Genomic DNA, 19,162 nt, shown 5'->3' on the forward strand with positions numbered 1-19,162 from the left:
GGACGATTGGCCACTCTCTCCCTATATGGGCTCTCTAATCCACACTCCCATCGAGCGCCAACTACCCGCAGTCGCTGTCCATTTCCTCCTTTTAGCTCTCTGACATTCCCACAGGAGGTCCGACGTATTTGTGCATTCCCACTGCGCTGCTTCCGTGCAACCCTCTGATACATACGCACTCCACTTCGCTCCCATGGCCTAATTCAGCGGTGGAGGGCCACGCGACCGCCTGGCACCAGTTCTAGACCACCTAAACAGTTCCAAAGCGACCATTGTGCTCTTTTAAGCATGTGACTGATACTTTGCCTCGTGAGCTTATAAAAAATTACTTCGCTCCTTACTCTAAAGAAAGCTGCTCGACTCTTTGAAACAAAGAAGCTAACACTGCTAAAGAGGGTATCGAAATCTTTGATAATACTGTAATCAAGAAGAACTTGTTGTGGAAGCAACGTAGCAAAGTGAGGTTACCAATATGATGTTGCTTTGTATACCTTCGTTGCCGTGATCTTAAGAAACTATAGCCCGATTAAAATTACTTGACAGGTGACAGACGTCTGTCACTTGCCGCTACAGTGTTGCCATAACGGCTGCCGGCTACTGCTCAGTTGTAGGCGACACACAGACACGGCGGATCACTACACAAATGCTGTTAATGTGTAACGCAGAGCAGGGTTGGAAGAGGCCGCCACGGCTACGACGGTCGGAAATAGAAGGTGCTCCGTCGACAGCTGACTTTTAAGTTCCAATGACTGAACTGCAGCAGACGACCCGTTTTGTAGCACTGAACTTAAATTCAGGTCCTAAGCAAGCCACAACCTCGTGATGTAGAATGTATCTGAGAAAATAGCTATGAACAATTGACGTCAGAGCAAAAATTACGACCGCCTTGTGCACGGCGATTAAAGCTAATCTATACGACCAAACTCAAGACAGAAAAAAATTCAATTACAGCGCTAATAGCAACTGTAAGTTCCCGCTGTCACTGGTTACCTGAAACTATCCTCACACCAGCTACACGAGCTGCCGCGTGACCAATCAACAGAAGCAGATTCCAAATGAAAAAAGAGTGAGAGAAGGAAAAATAAGAGCGAATAAAAAAGTCAATACGGTTTTGAAAAGTACTAGAGAAATATTATTGTATTCAAATCAGTTAACGGAAAAAATAATAGTCAAATTCTTTTGAATGCATTTATGAGTAAAAAAAAAATTGCTGCATTTGACAAAATTCGAACCTACGAACTTTTACGCTGAAGCACCAAAGAAACTGGTATAGGCATGCGTATTCAAATACACAGACACGTAGACAGACATAATAAGGAGCTGCGGTGGGCAACGCCTACACAAGATATCAAGTGCCTGGCGCAGATTTAGAGTTGTTTGGGCCTGGCCTTTGTTTGGAGCGATTTAGGGAAATCACGGAAAACCTAAATCAGGATGGCCGGACGCGGGATTGAACCGCAGATTTTAGATCGGTTACTACTGCTACAATGGCAGGTTATCAAGATTTAATTGAGTTTGAATGTGGTGTTATAGTCGGTCCACGAGTGATGGGACACAGCATCTCCGAGGTAGCGATGAAGTGGGGATTTTCCCATACGACCATTTCACGGGTGTACCGTCAATATAAGGAATCCGGTAAAACATCAAATCTCTGACATTGCTGCGACCGGAAAAAGATCCTGCAAGAACGGAACCAACAACGACTGAAGAAAATCGTTCAACGGGACAGAAGTGCAACCCTTCTGCAAATTGCTGCAGGTTTCAATGCTGGGCCATCAACAAGTGTCAGTGTGCGAACCATTCAACGAAACATCATCGATATGGGCCTTCGGAGCCGAAGGCCCAGTTGTGCAAATTGGAAAATTGTGGTAAGATCCTATGGGACCAAACTGCTGAGGTCATCGATCCATAAGCTTACACACTACTTAATCCAACTTACACTAACTTAACGCTAAGGACCACACACACGCCCATGCGCGAGTGAGGACTTGAACCTCCTTTGCGGAGCGCCGCACCAACCGTGGCAAGGGCGCCCCAGACCGCGTGGCTAACCCGCGCGGCTCACTCGTTTACCCTTGACGACTGCACGACACAAAGCTTTACGCCTCGCCTGGCCCCGTCAACACCGACGTTGGACTGTCGATGACTTAAAATATGTACCCTGCTAGGATGAGTCTCGTTTCAAATTATATCGACCGGAATGACGTGTACGTGTACGGAAACAACCTCATGAATCCATGGACCCTCCAAGTCAGCAGGGGACTATTCAAACTGGTGGAAGCTCTGCAATGGTGTGGGGCGTGTGCAGTTGGAGTGATACGAGACACCGACTCTGACAGGTGACACGTACATAAGCATTGTGTCTGATCACCTGCATCCATTCATGTCCATTATGCACTCTGATGGACTTGAGCAATTCCAGCAGGACCATGTGACACCCTACACTTCCAGAATTGCTAAAGAGTGGCTTCAGGAACACTCTTCTGAGTTCAGCCACTCCCGCTAGCCATCAAACTCCCCAGACATGAACACTATTGAGCCTATTTGGGATGCCTTGCAACGTGCTGTTCAGAAGAGATCTCCACCCCTCGTACTGTTACGGATTTATGGACGGCTCTGCAGGATTCATGGTGTCACTTCCCTCCAGCACTACTTCATACATTAGTCGAGTCCATGCCACGTCGTGTTACCGCACTTCTGCGTGCTCGCGGGGGCGCTACACCATATTAAGCGGGTGTATCAGTTTCTTTGGCTCTTGAGTGTATACGTTGGGTTAACACGCTATCCAGTGAGCCACGCCACTAAGCTGCGGAAAACTGCTACATTTATGACTCTGGTGATCCAGTTGCCTAAAAAAATTCAGCTTTACGCAGTGTCGTGCGAAGCTTATCTTGTGTGGGCTGATCTCTGTGATAATAACAACGTATTTGTGAGGCTGAGTCGCGTCTTGTCCAGAAGGATCCAGTATGTAAGAAACCCGTGAATTCCGTTAGGGTCGTTGTGTGTGTAATTGTGTGTTTGTGTGTGTGTGTGTGTGTGTGTGTGTGTGGTGTGTGTGTGTGTGTGTGTGTGTGTGTGTGTGTGTGTGTGTGTGTTGTTTTTGGTGTGGTTATCAAGTGGGATGAAATACGAAAGAAAGGAGCCAGACGCAGTATTCGGGATCCAAACACATAAAGAAAGAAAGCCGGACAAGGAATCGGAAGCGAACTAATTGTGGCAATTTGGCAATGGCGAACGGTTCGGTCTTGTCGTTGAGTGCTCTGATTTGAGGAAACCAGCTCCAGCGGGTAAAGTGTCGCTGTCAGACTACAGAACGCTTCAACCAACAGAAACTTAGACATATGAACATCGAATGGGGTGACTTCATGTCAAACACTACTGTTCTTGAGAAGGCAAAGATGTAAGGTACAGAAGCCACCATTATTGGCCTCCAACTCAGATGGATTGGGCATGTCCACCCGACGAGAAACAAAAGACTTCCTGGACATATTTTGTGTAGTGAAGTGAGCACATTGGTAGAAGGCCCCATGGTGCTCCTCTGAACCGCTATAAGGACCAGTTCAAGAACAATCTAAGGAGTCTAAACATCAGCTCAAGTAACAGGTGCGCCGCAGCAGAAGATCGTGATCGCTGGCGCACGGATACTTCAGGTGTTGCCATACGTTTTGAATGGGAACGTCTGAGATGCAAACTTCGGCTGGCCTAGCCACGTCCTCCACCATTTATTATGTTTAACCCATGTGCCCGCATGTTTCATGCCAGGATTGGTCCGCTAAGGCATCTCCATACCTGAACTGCGATACAATAATAGAAGTACAGGAGAAAAATGAAAACTCGGATACAAGTAACAGCCGACTGCTATAGGTGGAGGAGAATCCGAAACAAAGGTTTGCACTACGATGCAAATAATCGTTTCTGCGAGAAGTATTATTCAATTTTTGTAGTCAGGATGGAGAGAATAAAGTAAATAAGCGTCATTTGATTCGATAAACAAATCTGCATTATTTCTAACGCAAAAAGTTTCAGATTGTTATAGGTTGGTACCGTGATACGTGGAGCATGCTATAACACAATAACTTTAAGCATGAAGTAGGTTTCGAAAAAAGTCTCTAATCTCGAGACCTATTTTGTAACAAGAGTTCATCCAACGATAACATCCCACAGCCAATGAGGAAACAAGCGGTGAGTTATCCCCTGATAACATATACGTGCTGTTATCGCCGCGTGCCACAGTTTTATCGCTTATGCGACAGGCGTGTGACTCACTAACTAAACTGAATCCTCCGCTAACCGTACACAACAATGCGCGTATGTGAATATACAATACTTTCATCATTAAAATGTTTGCCTGATGCTGTATATCTCTGTTTCTCTAGAGTGACCGAGCACATGAGTTTCAGACGCAGCGTTTTCAGAATTGTATTCCTCGTGATATTTTTCGTGGGGCAGTTTCATCACAATATGCAATCATTGGAGGCGTGCCCCCCTTTTTGGCCGTTGAAGTACCTATTTCTCATTAGACAAAGGCTCACCCTCGACTTCGTTGCACTATTCAGTTACAATCAATAACATTCTTTCTCTGTGCTCTTCTCGGCGAAAGTGATGAACTCAGCGATGTTTCTTTCCGCGTCTGCAGTCTTTCGATAGGTTGGATGCTACTCGCCATGATACACTCTTCATGTCAGAGTGGCACTTACACGCAAAGTCCTCAGCTACATCTCATATACATTCTAATCTCTGCCTTCCCTCCACATTTTTTTTTTTTCCAGCTAGTATCATGGAAGTTATTCCATGACGTCCTATCATCCTCTATTTTGCGGAGAACTTCATTTCTTGTTAGTCCTTTCATTTTCAGTATTCTTCTGTAACATCCCATCTCAAACGCTTCGACCGATTTTCCTACAGACCACAATTCACTCCAGGAGCGTACATTCTCAGAAACGTCTTCCACGAATTAAGGTTGTGTTTGGTACCAGTAGAATCCCACTAGCGAAGAATATTCTCTTTCCGTGCACTAGGCTGTTCCTTATACTCTACTTGATTCTCTCTCTTAATTCTGCTTCCAAGACAGCAGAACTACATTTGTCTACTACATGGTCCTCAATTTTGATGTTGTTCGACGCTAATCGCATTTCTGCTACTCCTCGTTATTGACACCCGATCGATATTCTGTTCTCAGTGCGCTCTTCAACGCACACTGCAATTGCAGTAACTCTTTATTACTTTCACAAAGAGAAGAGAGAATTATTTCTGTTATAGATCTCTTATTATGGAATGTTAAGGCAGTTCTTAGAAGTCTGATAAGATTTGTTCTAGTTAGTAATGTTAAAATCTGAACACGGAACTATAGCGAAGTCACATCGACCATTTTAGTGATTAATTAACCAAATTTTCTTGAATGACATGTATTGAACGACATATTGGAATTAACTTATGTGTTTCTGTCTCAAAAAGTTGTGACTGTACAAACCTGTTTGCAATTTTTTTTATAGAAAAATGTACTTTGTACTCAGAAATCATCAAGGTTTTCCTATTTTTCTAATACTTAAGAGATATTGTTTTGTTATTTTTAAGTGATTTTTACATCCATATTTTCAAAAAATAATTTTTTTGTAATTGTTGATGGCTGATTAGTGTAACTGTTCAGGCTAGGCAGAGTAAATAGGATATCCAGGCTAAACAGCGTAGCTAAATAAAAAATCATTGATATCCTTCCACAATACGTTTTAAATCCACTTCTGAACCTTTCTTTTATTTCCTTGGTTGCTTCTACGATACACACATTCAACGGTAGAGGATCAAGGTTGCATCCCTGCCTTACATTTTTTTTAAATCAAATTCTCTCTTGGTCTCCCTCTCTTATTGTTCGTCTTGGTTTCTGTACATATTGTATATCATCCAGCTTTTACTATACAATAGTAGAAACCAGTATAAAGGCATAGATATTTGTAGGAAAATTATAATTGTCGGTTGGAATAGCTGTACTGAGTTTATAAGAAATAGTATGAGATCCTTTATACCGACAAATGCATTCAGATGGTGTCGCATTCGATGTCAGTAGTACAGTATATAACAAGATACCAACGATTAAGGTGGTAGAGGTTGGAACTCGGTATTTAGGCAGCTGGCTCTATGTGTTTTCATGTGTGCGTACGTGCCTTTGCTGTGGAGAGGAAGTATACACCATTAGTGACCACGCGGTCACCATTATCATGGATGAAAAAGCAAAAGTCGGTGCGTACAAGGAAATGGAACTCTCTACTCGTCGAAACGCCGAGAAGATAAACCGTTCAAGTGCAGTGATTGATAACTTCGTTAGATTGGGTGCATGATACGGACAGTATCGAAAATACGGGCAGAGTACTAAATTATCTGAGGCCTCGAAACTTTTACTTTTGCGCAAAGCAATGGCCACACACCATCTTTCTTCTCAACTTGTTGCTGATTTACAGTTGCCAGTAACTGCCAGAAGAGTACGACAAATTTTATCAAACGACAAACATCTTGTGTTCCAGAAACAACTGTAGAAACCTGCTCTAACACCAAAACACAAACATGGTAGATTAGAGTTTCCTGAAAAACAAATGTCTTGGACTTAATAAGGGAATAAAGTGACCTTCAGTAGTGAGATGGAGTTTAATTTAGGTAGGCCTGATGGATTTCACTGTCAATGGCATGTTCTGAGAACAGAGCAGCCAGTAAGAATGAGCAGAAATTTTGGAGGTGGGAGCGTTATGATTTGGGCAGCCTTCTGCACTAAAGGTAAGTCACGGACTGCATGGCAGAACACTACAATGAAATCTGACATATACACTGAGATGCTAGAGACAGGATTGATTAGAATGCATGAGGACCTAGACGACGAAACTCTAATGTTTCAACAAGATAACGCACCTGTGCGTTTCTGCTATAAGATAAGGATGTCTTGCCCTGGGCTGCACGTAACCGGATTTGAACCCCGTGAAAAACCTTTTGGGAGTACTTGCAGCTTGCAAGGCGTGTTCATCTCCATGGAGGGCAGTTTGAGGCCCATGTGATCTGAAAAGAGCGACACAAGAAGAGAGGGCGACAGTTTCACTGCAGTAGCTGCTAACCCAAACAAAATTAATACCGAAGAGAATTTTTTGAAGTAATTAGGAAGAACGGAGGTTGGGCAACAATGCAATAGCTCAACAAAACAGTGAGTGTCTTTATTTCAATTTCCATCCGGAAAATGCAAACGCCTCGTTTTGTTACTCGTGTTATGGAAGAAACTATTTAATTTCGTCATGATTGTTTGTCTCGTACGTATCTATTACTTTCATAATAAAATTCCAGACATGTATGCTTCAGACACCGTACTATAACTTTCGTAGAAACTCTGCCTTTATACTGACTCCCACTATTGCAGTGTATTTCTATTTTTCCGAAGATTTAGATCAATTTGGACCACTTTACAATGTAAACGCGTTTTCTTAATCGGCAAATCCTATGACAGTTCCTTTTTATTTCTCAAATTTTGCCTCCATTATCAAAGAGTTTCATTACACAAGTAAACTTCCATAAATATCTCGGTTGATATAACAGTACTAACGATGTTGCAGAATTACTCACCCCTCTGCCTGGTGTCATTTGCTGGAAAACGCGTTTCGATACTTTCGACATTTCATGAATTAAAACACGTCTTACGCCTTACGCGATTCATACAGTGACAAAACTACCCGGAGTGAGAGAAAATCTAATAATGTTTGACATTATTATTTTCTAGACCAGACCTGCAGTTGCGAAAATCTTCGCCTCCTACTCGATATTAACTAATTACAGTGAGAGAAACTCATGATCCAGTATTTAATTTACAGCTGAACACGAATATCTTTTTGCATTTCGGTCACCGGAAAATACTTAGACTCTGTATAGCGAGCAGAGATGTGATATCTAAGGATGTGCTCTGTTATCTTGGATATAAGCTTTCAGTTTACATAGCTAGTGATAATTTTTTTGCTGTCGTCGAATGAAAAACCAGAGCAATGCGGCAGTGAGTTTGAAATGAGTGAAACCGGCGCACTCGATTGATATTGTTTTTACACTTCAAGTAAATGCTAGAATGGGTTCTCAAATATTAGGACGACTATCTCTTGTCGTGAATTTAGCTGATCACGTTAACTGCAGTTTGAAGGATAGGAGTCACCTGTTCGAAGGTTGTTTTAAGCCCCATTGTGTTTTACCATGCATTGTCCTGTTGGAGATAGTATTCTCCTGTCTTCCTTCGATCTGAGCACCGTTTCGTACTGTCAGCAGCGGGAGGGGTGAGGGGGTTGGGGGGGGGGGGGGGGGAGGGGGCCGATGAGAGCTACAGTGGAATCAATTCTCTTTGCAATTAAAGCTGTGTGCCGAATACGGAACCTTCATTTCCACTAGCCGGGATCTTACCGAAATGTCTCGCAATCTGTCTCGCAGTTTCAGTCTGACAGCACCTTTCTCTTGCTGCAGTGTAGTCATTTAGCCTCTATCAGGTACATTTAGTAACGACGGAGGTGACTGCTAGTTAAAGCGTCAAGAAGTAAAGATGAAGCCACTCGTCGATCCAATGTGAAATTCTTCAGCTGACTAGGACTTGAGTAAACACCCATCCAAAAATCCTCTTAATGCCTCCTAATTTCATTTAAATATTTAAAATCAGAAAATAGAGGGTGATTCTGACATTTACATAAAATCGAAACGCACTGTCTGTGAGTACGTTCGCTAAAATGACCGTTCCGCTTTTGAATCTGTGTGATATTATTTCAGGATGATTAGTGACTACAAGACAGCCATCATATACTGGTGACGTTATTAAAAGGGCTCAGTTGTCAAATGGTTTGCGCGGGGCTGTCAATGGAATCACTGCAGCTCACAACCAGACATATGTTTCACTGCTAGAAGTGTCCTACCAACGTGCGAAGTGATGCCGTAGGGTCTTTTTACACTCGTCTTTCAAGCTGCTGAACCTCTTCCCTAGTTATTGCTTTCTCCTTCTACTTAAAACTGCTGATACGTTTTACAATTCAAGATAACGACGCTTTACGTGAATAGAAACTGTCTATTGTAGCTCAGTTATGCAATACTTTACCAATTCAGTATTATTGGTGTTACAAATAAAAGGCTTTCAGCACAGCACAGTGAAAACACAAGAATACGAATGAGGCAAGTAACTTACGAGGGACTGTTCCACGTCACTGATTCAAAAAGCACTTTTATATCTCAGTACAATCTTCTTATTCACAGAGACATTTAGCATATTGTTCAGGGTGTCACTGAAATCGATCAGCATAGAATTACTTTTGCTGTCTGCAAATGAATTTACTTTCTTTGGGAAAGATGGTATCTAAGAGCACAAGAGGAATGAAAGCCCCTCGATCTGTGTCAAAACTATGCCCAAAATACTCCCACTTGAAATACTGCAGCGCGTCATTTGTTTCGTTGGCAGTGTTATGAAGCACGTAGTTGCGCACGGATAGGACGCATTTGGTGAGGACCTGTTTCCAGAGGACATTTCAGTACGATTTGTAAATACTTATTTGTTCTTGATGCAAGAATGGATTTTGCAGTATAGTTGTGTGATTCCAGAACAGAGTTAGAATCGGAAAATCATGTGTGTAGTGCCATATTTCTTTTCCCAGAGGACGTACACTCCTGGAAATGGAAAAAAGAACACATTGACACCGGTGTGTCAGACCCACCATACTTGCTCCGGACACTGCGAGAGGGCTGTACAAGCAATGATCACACGCACGGCACAGCGGACACACCAGGAACCGCGGTGTTGGCCGTCGAATGGCGCTAGCTGCGCAGCATTTGTGCACCGCCGCCGTCAGTGTCAGCCAGTTTGCCTGGGCATACGGAGCTCCATCGCAGTCTTTAACACTGGTAGCATGCCGCGACAGCGTGGACGTGAACCGTATGTGCAGTTGACGGACTTTGAGCGAGGGCGTATAGTGGGCATGCGGGAGGCCGGGTGGACGTACCGCCGAATTGCTCAACACGTGGGGCGTGGGGTCTCCACAGTACATCGATGTTGCCGCCAGTGGTCGGCGGAAGGTGCACGTGCCCGTCGACCTGGGACCGGACCGCAGCGACGCACGGATGCACGCCAAGACCGTAGATCCTACGCAGTGCCGTAGGGGACCGCACCGCCACTTCCCAGCAAATTAGGGACACTGTTGCTCCTGGGGTATCGGCGAGGACCATTCGCAACCGTCTCCATGAAGCTGGGCTACGGTCCCGCACACCGTTAGGCCGTCTTCCGCTCACGCCCCAACATCGTGCAGCCCGCCTCCAGTGGTGTCGCGACAGGCGTGAATGGAGGGACGAATGGAGACGTGTCGTCTTCAGCGATGAGAGTCGCTTCTGCCTTGGTGCCAATGATGGACGTATGCGTGTTTGGCGCCGTGCAGGTGAGCGCCACAATCAGGACTGCATACGACCGAGGCACACAGGGCCAACACCCGGCATCATGGTGTGGGGAGCGATCTCCTACACTGCCCGTACACCACTGGTGATCGTCGAGGGGACACTGAATAGTGCACGGTACATCCAAACCGTCATCGAACCCATCGTTCTACCATTCCTAGACCGGCAAGGGAACTTGCTGTTCCAACAGGACAATGCACGTCCGCATGTATCCCGTGCCACCCAACGTGCTCTAGAAGGTGTAAGTCAACTACCCTGGCCAGCAAGATCTCCGGATCTGTCCCCCATTGAGCATGTTTGGGACTGGATGAAGCGTCGTCTCACGCGGTCTGCACGTCCAGCACGAACGCTGGTCCAACTGAGGCGCCAGGTGGAAATGGCATGGCAAGCCGTTCCACAGGACTACATCCAGCATCTCTACGATCGTCTCCATGGGAGAATAGCAGCCTGCATTGCTGCGAAAGGTGGATATACACTGTACTAGTGCCGACATTGTGCATGCTCTGTTGCCTGTGTCTATGTGCCTGTGATTCTGTCAGTGTGATCATGTGATGTATCTGACCCCAGGAATGTGTCAATAAAGTTTCCCCTTCCTGGGACAATGAATTCACGGTGTTCTTATTTCAATTTCCAGGAGTGTAATATGTTTCCTTCACATTCACGCATGCGCTGTCTCGAGAAGGTAACGAAGACCCGAAAAACTGGTAAAAAAACCCATATAGTATACCGTGTCCTTTTCCTTGATTGGCGTTCTGTAATGCCATTTCCAGTCTTTGCACATTATGCTATGGGAGTAGGTAAACAGCAGGTCTCCATCTTTGTCAGACAACCGCCGGTTACTTATTCTACGAGATGGGTAATGTCTTGTGAGGAACTAAAATCAGCTATTGCAGTGTCCATAGTTCCCTCTGTCTTATACCCATCATTTTCCTTCCTGGCAGTCTTCAGTGATTGGACAACGCGGTTTTCGAGAACTGCGTACCATATTCGAAACTGCGCTTCGCATACTTCTAACCAGTGTGTTCTGCTGCGACTTCTCCCGTGGATAGCGACTATTTCTTTATGAATAATCTGTCCGCAAAAATCGCGCGGTATTAGGATGTTCGAATGTTACACACTCACGTGGACCGGCCGGCAGATTGTGTTTGTTGTTTCGTATTAATCATCGCTTGATTACATTGTCAGCTATTGACACTGAACTAATGTTGCAATGAAGTGATGAAATCCTGAAGAGTACGAATCAAACGTAATATTAGCGTCAATTTGTAATTTTCTTAACATTTCATTCTAATAAATATTAATTTGGCAACAGAATGAGAGATTCACATCTACACCTATATCTACATGACTGCTATGCATTTCACAATTAAGTTCCTGGCAGAGGGTTCATCGGACCACCTTCAAGCTGTTTCTCTACCGATTCACTCTCCAACAGGGAGCGCGATAAACGAACCCTGAAATCTTCCCGTGGGAGCTCTGATTTTATTACGATCATCGTTCCTCCCTATGTAGGTTTGAACCAAAAAAATATTTTCATACTCAGAGGAGAAAATTCGTGATTGAAATCTAATGGAAAGATTCTGCCCAAAGGAAATCGCCTTTGTTTTAGTGATTGCCAATCCAAATCGCGTATCATGTCCGTGGCACTCCCTCCCCTGTTTCGCTATAACACAAAACGAGCTGCCCATCTTTGAACTTTTTCGCTTTCTCCCGTCAATCCTATCTGACGCGGATCCCACACCGCACAACAGTACTCCAGAAGATGGCGGGCAAGCGTAGTGTAAGCAGTCTCTTTAGCAGATCTGTTGCATTTTCTAAGTGTTCCGCGAATAAACTGCAGTCTTTGGTCAAATACACTCCTGGAAATGGAAAAAAGAACACATTGACACCGGTGTGTCAGACCCACCATACTTGCTCCGGACACTGCGAGAGGGCTGTACAAGCAATGATCACACGCACGGCACAGCGGACACACCAGGAACCGCGGTGTTGGCCGTCGAATGGCGCTAGCTGCGCAGCATTTGTGCACCGCCGCCGTCAGTGTCAGCCAGTTTGCCGTGACATACGGAGCTCCATCGCAGTCTTTAACACTGGTAGCATGCCGCGACAGCGTGGACGTGAACCGTATGTGCAGTTGACGGACTTTGAGCGAGGGCGTATAGTGGGCATGCGGGAGGCCGGGTGGACGTACCGCCGAATTGCTCAACACGTGGGGCGTGGGGTCTCCACAGTACATCGATGTTGCCGCCAGTGGTCGGCGGAAGGTGCACGTGCCCGTCGACCTGGGACCGGACCGCAGCGACGCACGGATGCACGCCAAGACCGTAGATCCTACGCAGTGCCGTAGGGGACCGCACCGCCACTTCCCAGCAAATTAGGGACACTGTTGCTCCTGGGGTATCGGCGAGGACCATTCGCAACCGTCTCCATGAAGCAGGGCTACGGTCCCGCACACCGTTAGGCCGTCTTCCGCTCACGCCCCAACATCGTGCGGCCCGCCTCCAGTGGTGTCGCGACAGGCGTGAATGGAGGGACGAATGGAGACGTGTCGTCTTCAGCGATGAGAGTCGCTTCTGCCTTGGTGCCAATGATGGTCGTATGCGTGTTTGGCGCCATGCAGGTGAGCGCCACAATCAGAACTGCATACGACCGAGGCACACAGGGCCAACACCCGGCATCATGGTGTGGGGAGCGATCTCCTACACTGCCCGTACACCACTGGTGATCGTCGAGGGGACACTGAATAGTGCACGGTACATCCAAACCGTCATCGAACCCATCGTTCTACCATTCCTAGACCGGCAAGGGAACTTGCTGTTCCAACAGGACAATGCACGTCCGCATGTATCCCGTGCCACCCAACGTGCTCTAGAAGGTGTAAGTCAACTACCCTGGCCAGCAAGATCTCCGGATCTGTCCCCCATTGAGCATGTTTGGGACTGGATGAAGCGTCGTCTCACGCGGTCTGCACGTCCAGCACGAACGCTGGTCCAACTGAGGCGCCAGGTGGAAATGGCATGGCAAGCCGTTCCACAGGACTACATCCAGCATCTCTACGATCGTCTCCATGGGAGAATAGCAGCCTGCATTGCTGCAAAAGGTGGATATACACTGTACTAGTGCCGACATTGTGCATGCTCTGTTGCCTGTGTCTATGTGCCTGTGGTTCTGTCAGTGTGATCATGTGATGTATCTGACCCCAGGAATGTGTCAATAAAGTTTCCCCTTCCTGGGACAATGAATTCACGGTGTTCTTATTTCAATTTCCAGGAGTGTACAAAGTACTGCCTTTATTGAAGAACCACGTTTTAGTAAGTTCTTGAGGAGAGGTAGTGCAGTGAGGTAACGATGGAAAATTAATCAGAAGAACTGTGATTCGGAACCTAGTAACCTTATTTAGTGAACCGCTCGCAAGCTGGCTTGCGTTTAAAGCGATAATTTTAGACTAAGCCAAACAGTGAGTTGTGAATACTAACTGAAATCATAATGTTGAAAGTAAGTTAGTTGGATGTAATATTTTCTTGATTATAATCAGAAAATTAACATAACTAACAAATAAAAATAATTATTACAACTCCATCATCAATTGTACTAAATGAATTTAATTGTCAAAATTTTTTTCACACATGTTAGTGGAATAATGAAAGATGTGTAAACTGTGAAAACCAACCTACCATCACACACATCCATGCCCGACGCAGGATTGGAAGCTGCGACGTAGCAGTCGAGCGGTTCCAGACTGTAGCGCCTAGAACCGCTCGGCCATACCGGCCGGCATTTCATTGTTGACACTACACATGATTGCACGTAACGTTATCGAGATATTCACAGCAATATAGTTCTCCGTACAGGATCTTTGACAACAATTTATTTCAGCTAACGAGGAAAATATACACTATCTAATCAAAAGTATCCGGACATCTATTGATGGGCATTAATATGAGATGTGTCCACCCTTCACATTTGTGACAGCTTTAGTTCTGCTGGGGACACTTTCAATGAAGTACCTGAATCTCTGCGAAGGAGCCGATGCCAGAGAATGTAGTGATGCTGGATTCTGGGGTGCGGAGCGAAGTCGAAATTCTAACTCAAACCACAGGTGTTCCATTGGGTTCAGGTCGGGGCTCTGGATAGGCAAGTCCACTTCAGCAATGTTATTGCCCCACAGATAAGGCTTTATGACAGGGTGTATTGTCATACTGGCATTAACAGCCATCGTTTCCGAACTGCTGCTTTGTTTTACGCAGTGCACAGTGCTGTAAAATGTATTCAAATCCTTCCGCATTTAGCGTTTTCTTAAGAGCAATAAGGGGAGCTCACCCTAGCCGCGAAAAAAATTATCATATCGTAATACCACCTCCTCCGTATTTCATTGTTCAAAAAATGGTTCAAATGGCTCTGAGCACTATGGGACTTAGTATTGGTTGAAAACAGTCTTGGTTGCAATTTTAGTTTTTTATTTTTCAACGACGCGTTTCGCCTTATTTAGGCATCTTCAGATAAGCTACATAGAAAACAGAGAACAAATACATCTATTTAAGAATCGCGATCGAGTTGTGCAGACTTGGATAACCTAAAGGCATGTATAAACAGATCAAATACTGAAAGAGCAAATAGCTTATTTTGGTATTTCTTAGAAGAATCCATTAGTCAGTGTAGCCAAAGGGCATCGTCGAATATGTCATGCCAACAACTCCTTCATTAAACTCGGTAAAAACTAGAAATATAAAATAGTAAAATCAGATTTAAAAAAATTCATCAGTAATCGGACACTTAGAAATGCAATCATATTGCCGAAGCCCTTTGATAAGGCCTTACCTTTTCAGGAGGACGCGACTGACACCAAGATCTGCATAACGCGTTCAACTGCTCTTTCAGTATTTGATCTGTTGATACATGCCTTTAGGTTATCCACGTCTGCACAAGGCGATCGTGATTCTTAAATAGATGTATTTGTTCTCTGTTTTTATGTAGATAAAAAAATGGCTCTGAGCACTATAGGACAACTTCTGAGGTCATCAGTCCCCTAGAACTTAGAACTATTAAACCTAACTAACCGAAGGACATCACACACATCCATGCCCGACGCAGGATTGGAAGCTGCGACCGTAGCGGTCGAGCGGTTCCAGACTGTAGCGCCTAGAACCGCTCGGCCATACCGGCCGGCATTTCATTGTTGACACTACACATGATTGCACGTAACGTTATCGAGATATTCACCAAATCCATACCCATCGTCTAGATCGTCATAGTTTACTGCCTCATTCGTCACTGCAAATCACTCGTTTACAGCCATTCACTGCCCAGTGGCGTCGGTCTTTACGCCATCTCAAAAGCTGTTTTGACTACAGAAACATGTGATTCATGAGGAAGTGCTTGACGATTGCACCTAAACCCAGTACGCACAGTCATTGTGCTAACTGGACTATTGACAGCGCTTTCGAAATCGCGAGTGATTTGTTCCAGTGATTTTAGCGGTTTTTTACAACCACCGCCTGCATTGCTGAACAGTCCCTGTGCGTTAGTACGTGAGATTACCGGGTGTTGTTTTAGCTGTGGTTGTTCTTCACTTTTCCACGTCACAATCATGTCATCAACAGTCGTCTTGAGTAGGTTTAGAAGCGTTGAAATGCCTCTGACCTATTTATTGCTCAGGCGTCAAACAACGCCCATGCCACGTGGCAGAGCTCTTCTCAAATGGTTCAAATGGCTCTGAGCACTATGGGACTCAACTGCTGAGGTGATAAGTCCCCTAGAACTTAGAACTACTTAAAACTAACTAACCTAAGGGCAACACACACATCCATGCCCGAAGTAGGATTCGAACCTGCGACCGTAGCGGTCGCGCGGTTCCAGACTGTAGCGCCAGAACCGCTGAGCCACCAGCGGCCGGCGAGCTCTTTTCACCTGCCCATTCAGTTGTTACTGTTTCTCTACTAACAGTACAATATTCACCGCCTCTACCTATACTGGCGGGGCTCTCATGACATCTAGTGATAAGTTCCGCAATATACAGCAGTGTCCGGATACTTTTGATCAGGCAGTGTAATACTCCTAAAGAAGGAAAAACGAAAGAAGATTGGGTTTAACGTCCAGTCGACATCGAGGTCATTAGAGACGGAGCACAAACTCGAATTGTTTGAAGGAAGAGGAAGGAAATAGGGCGTGCCCTTTCAAGCGTACCATCCTTACATTTGCCTGATTTAGGGAAATCACGGAAAACTTAAATCTAGGCAGTCGGACGCGGATAGTATTCCGAAAGGTGTCGTGGGGTTGTAAAGTAACTGCAAGTGGTTGGAGGTACCGGAGGAGCGCCGGTGCAGTTAGGCCGCAGCGGGCAGCCGGGGCCGCCGGTACTCACTCTGTCCCCTGCGGAGCTGCGCGGGGTGGTGGACGGCGCTGGCGGCGCCCGTCAGCAGGAGAGGCAGCGCCAGCAGCAGAGGCAGCGCCAGGTCCGTCAGCAGCGGCGCCGCCGGCTCGCGGGGCGGCAGCATGGCTTCAGCAGCCGCGGCGGCCGCGCGCCCGCATCTCCGCCTCTATCTTATCGCCTCCACCTGCACGCAGATAACACGCGCCTCTTGTCTCTGTTCGCCACTCAATCACTTGCACGTTCGACGTGACGCCCGACTAAATATTAGTCACCCTCTTAAAAAAAAGAAAAATGCACACTGGTCGCTTTGGACCATGGCGGCTATGTGACCGTCCACCACAAACCTGCCATGGCAGTGATAGGTGTGTATGTGTGTGTGTGTGTCTTGCATGTAATCAGTACAGTGATACAGGTCCGACAGTAATATGAGTCGACGTGGGGACGCGACAGAATGGCTGAGAGGAGCTGACGAATGTTCACACGTTAGGGATGGTGGTTTTTGCTGAAAAAATTGCCCCTTCAATTATATATCATTTTTCCACGCCAGTTTAACCTGACCGTTAAAACCGCTCAAAATAATTGCTTTCTGAAACAACCGATTTTCAATTTTTTTCCGTATTACACACATCAAAAAAGTTTTGCATCACCTCCGTTCCGAGAGTTCCGAAACCTGTACAGAAAATTGGAATAGAGATCAACTGAAACGTCCCATTTTGAAACATTATAAATTACTGTGCTAGTAAACTTCTACGTCATTTGATTTTCAAACAGTTGAGCAAAACTGAACGTACTCAGACATTTCTCTCTTTACTTATTCTGATCATCACTAAACTGACACACAATATTTTTAGCGCAACGCAATCTGACTTTCAATAATCCCTACAAGAGAATGGCTCTGACTAACAATAACCTATACCTTTCACGAATCACTTACCTCACAAAAATCTTCGTTACTCAAACTACTGCAATACAGCGAGCGCCAATACTGCCAGCTAAATGAAAGATTCTAACTACGGAAGGCACTAACTACTGATAGGCATAGTTAGCAAATGAAAGATTTTGATAGAGAACAATCAATGTATTTACCTTAATAATGTTCAAAAGTCATAATATATATATCAGTTCATGACATCCAGTCTTACAAATTTCGTTTTTCTGACGGACACATGTCCAGATCGTCCGTTCTCAAAACTCGGCCATCTCTCTCCCCACATCCACCACTGCTGGCGGCTCACCTCCAACTGCGCAACGCTACGCGCTGTTCACATCCAATTGCCCAACAGTACAATAGCAAATATTCCAACAATGCAAATCAGCCACAGACTGCACACAGCATAGTCAGTGATTTTCATACAGAGCGCTACGTGGCGTTACCAACATAAAAATCTAAACAGCCTACTTACACGACATAAGCATCATTTCCGCTCTTTTTGTTGCTCATGAAACCGAGACAGTGCACGTTATACCACCATACAGCGAGACCTTGCTGTACACATCGGTACCTCTAACACCCAGTAGCACGTCATCTTGCACTTACACAGGCCTGTATTCGTCGCGGCATACTATCCACAAGTTCATCAAATCACTGTTAGTCCAGATTGTCCTACTCCTCAACGGCGATTCGGCGTAAATACCTCAGAGTGGTTGGTAGGTCACGTCGTCCATTAACAGCCCTTTTCAGTCTATCCCAGGCATGTTCGATAGGTTTCATGCCTGGAGAAGATGCTGGCCACTCTAGTCGAGCGATGTCGTTATCCTGAAGGAACTCATTCATAAGTTGTGCACCATGGGGGCGCGAATTCTCGTCGATGAAGACGAATACCTCACCAATATGCTGCCGATATGGTTGCACTATCGGTAGGAGGTTGGCATTCACATATCGTACAGCCGTGACGGTGCCTTCCATGACCACCAGCAGCGGACGTCGGCCCCACATAATGCCACCCCAAAACAGCAGGAAATCTGTAATTTGCTCAGACTGACCGGGTTGCCTCCAAACACCTCTCCGACGATTGTCTGGTTGAAGGCATATGCGACACTCATAGGTGAAGGAAATGTGATGCCAATCCTGAGCGATCCATTCGGCATGATGTTGGGCCCATCTGTACCGCGCTGCATTGTGACGTGGTTGCAAATATCGACCTCGCCATGGATATCGGGAGTGAAGTTGCGCATCATGCAGCCTATTGCGCACAGTTTGAGTCGTAACACGACGTCCTGTGGCTGCACGAAAAGCATTTTTCAACACGGTGGCGTTGCTGTCATGGTTCCTCCGAGCCGTAATCCGTACGTATCGGTCATCCACTGCAGTAATAGCCCTTTGGCGGCCTGAGCGAGGCATACCATTGACTGTTCCTGTCTCTC

The 19,162-nt window shown here is 45.6% G+C and overlaps 1 protein-coding gene across 1 annotated transcript in view; it reads right to left on the minus strand.

Moving 5' to 3' along the window:
• The window catches only part of LOC124612324 (prion-like-(Q/N-rich) domain-bearing protein 25), a 208,805-nt gene that overhangs the window by 83,079 nt on the left and 106,564 nt on the right, over window positions 1-19,162 (minus strand). Inside the window, exon 2 of the mRNA XM_047140460.1 lies at window positions 16,790-16,982. Coding sequence (XP_046996416.1) covers window positions 16,790-16,922 — 133 coding nt within the window. The 5' untranslated portion in view covers window positions 16,923-16,982. The remainder of the gene's footprint in view (window positions 1-16,789; window positions 16,983-19,162) is intronic.

Source organism: Schistocerca americana, chromosome 1, assembly GCF_021461395.2.
Source record: "Schistocerca americana isolate TAMUIC-IGC-003095 chromosome 1, iqSchAmer2.1, whole genome shotgun sequence".
Lineage (NCBI taxonomy): Eukaryota > Metazoa > Arthropoda > Insecta > Orthoptera > Acrididae > Schistocerca > Schistocerca americana.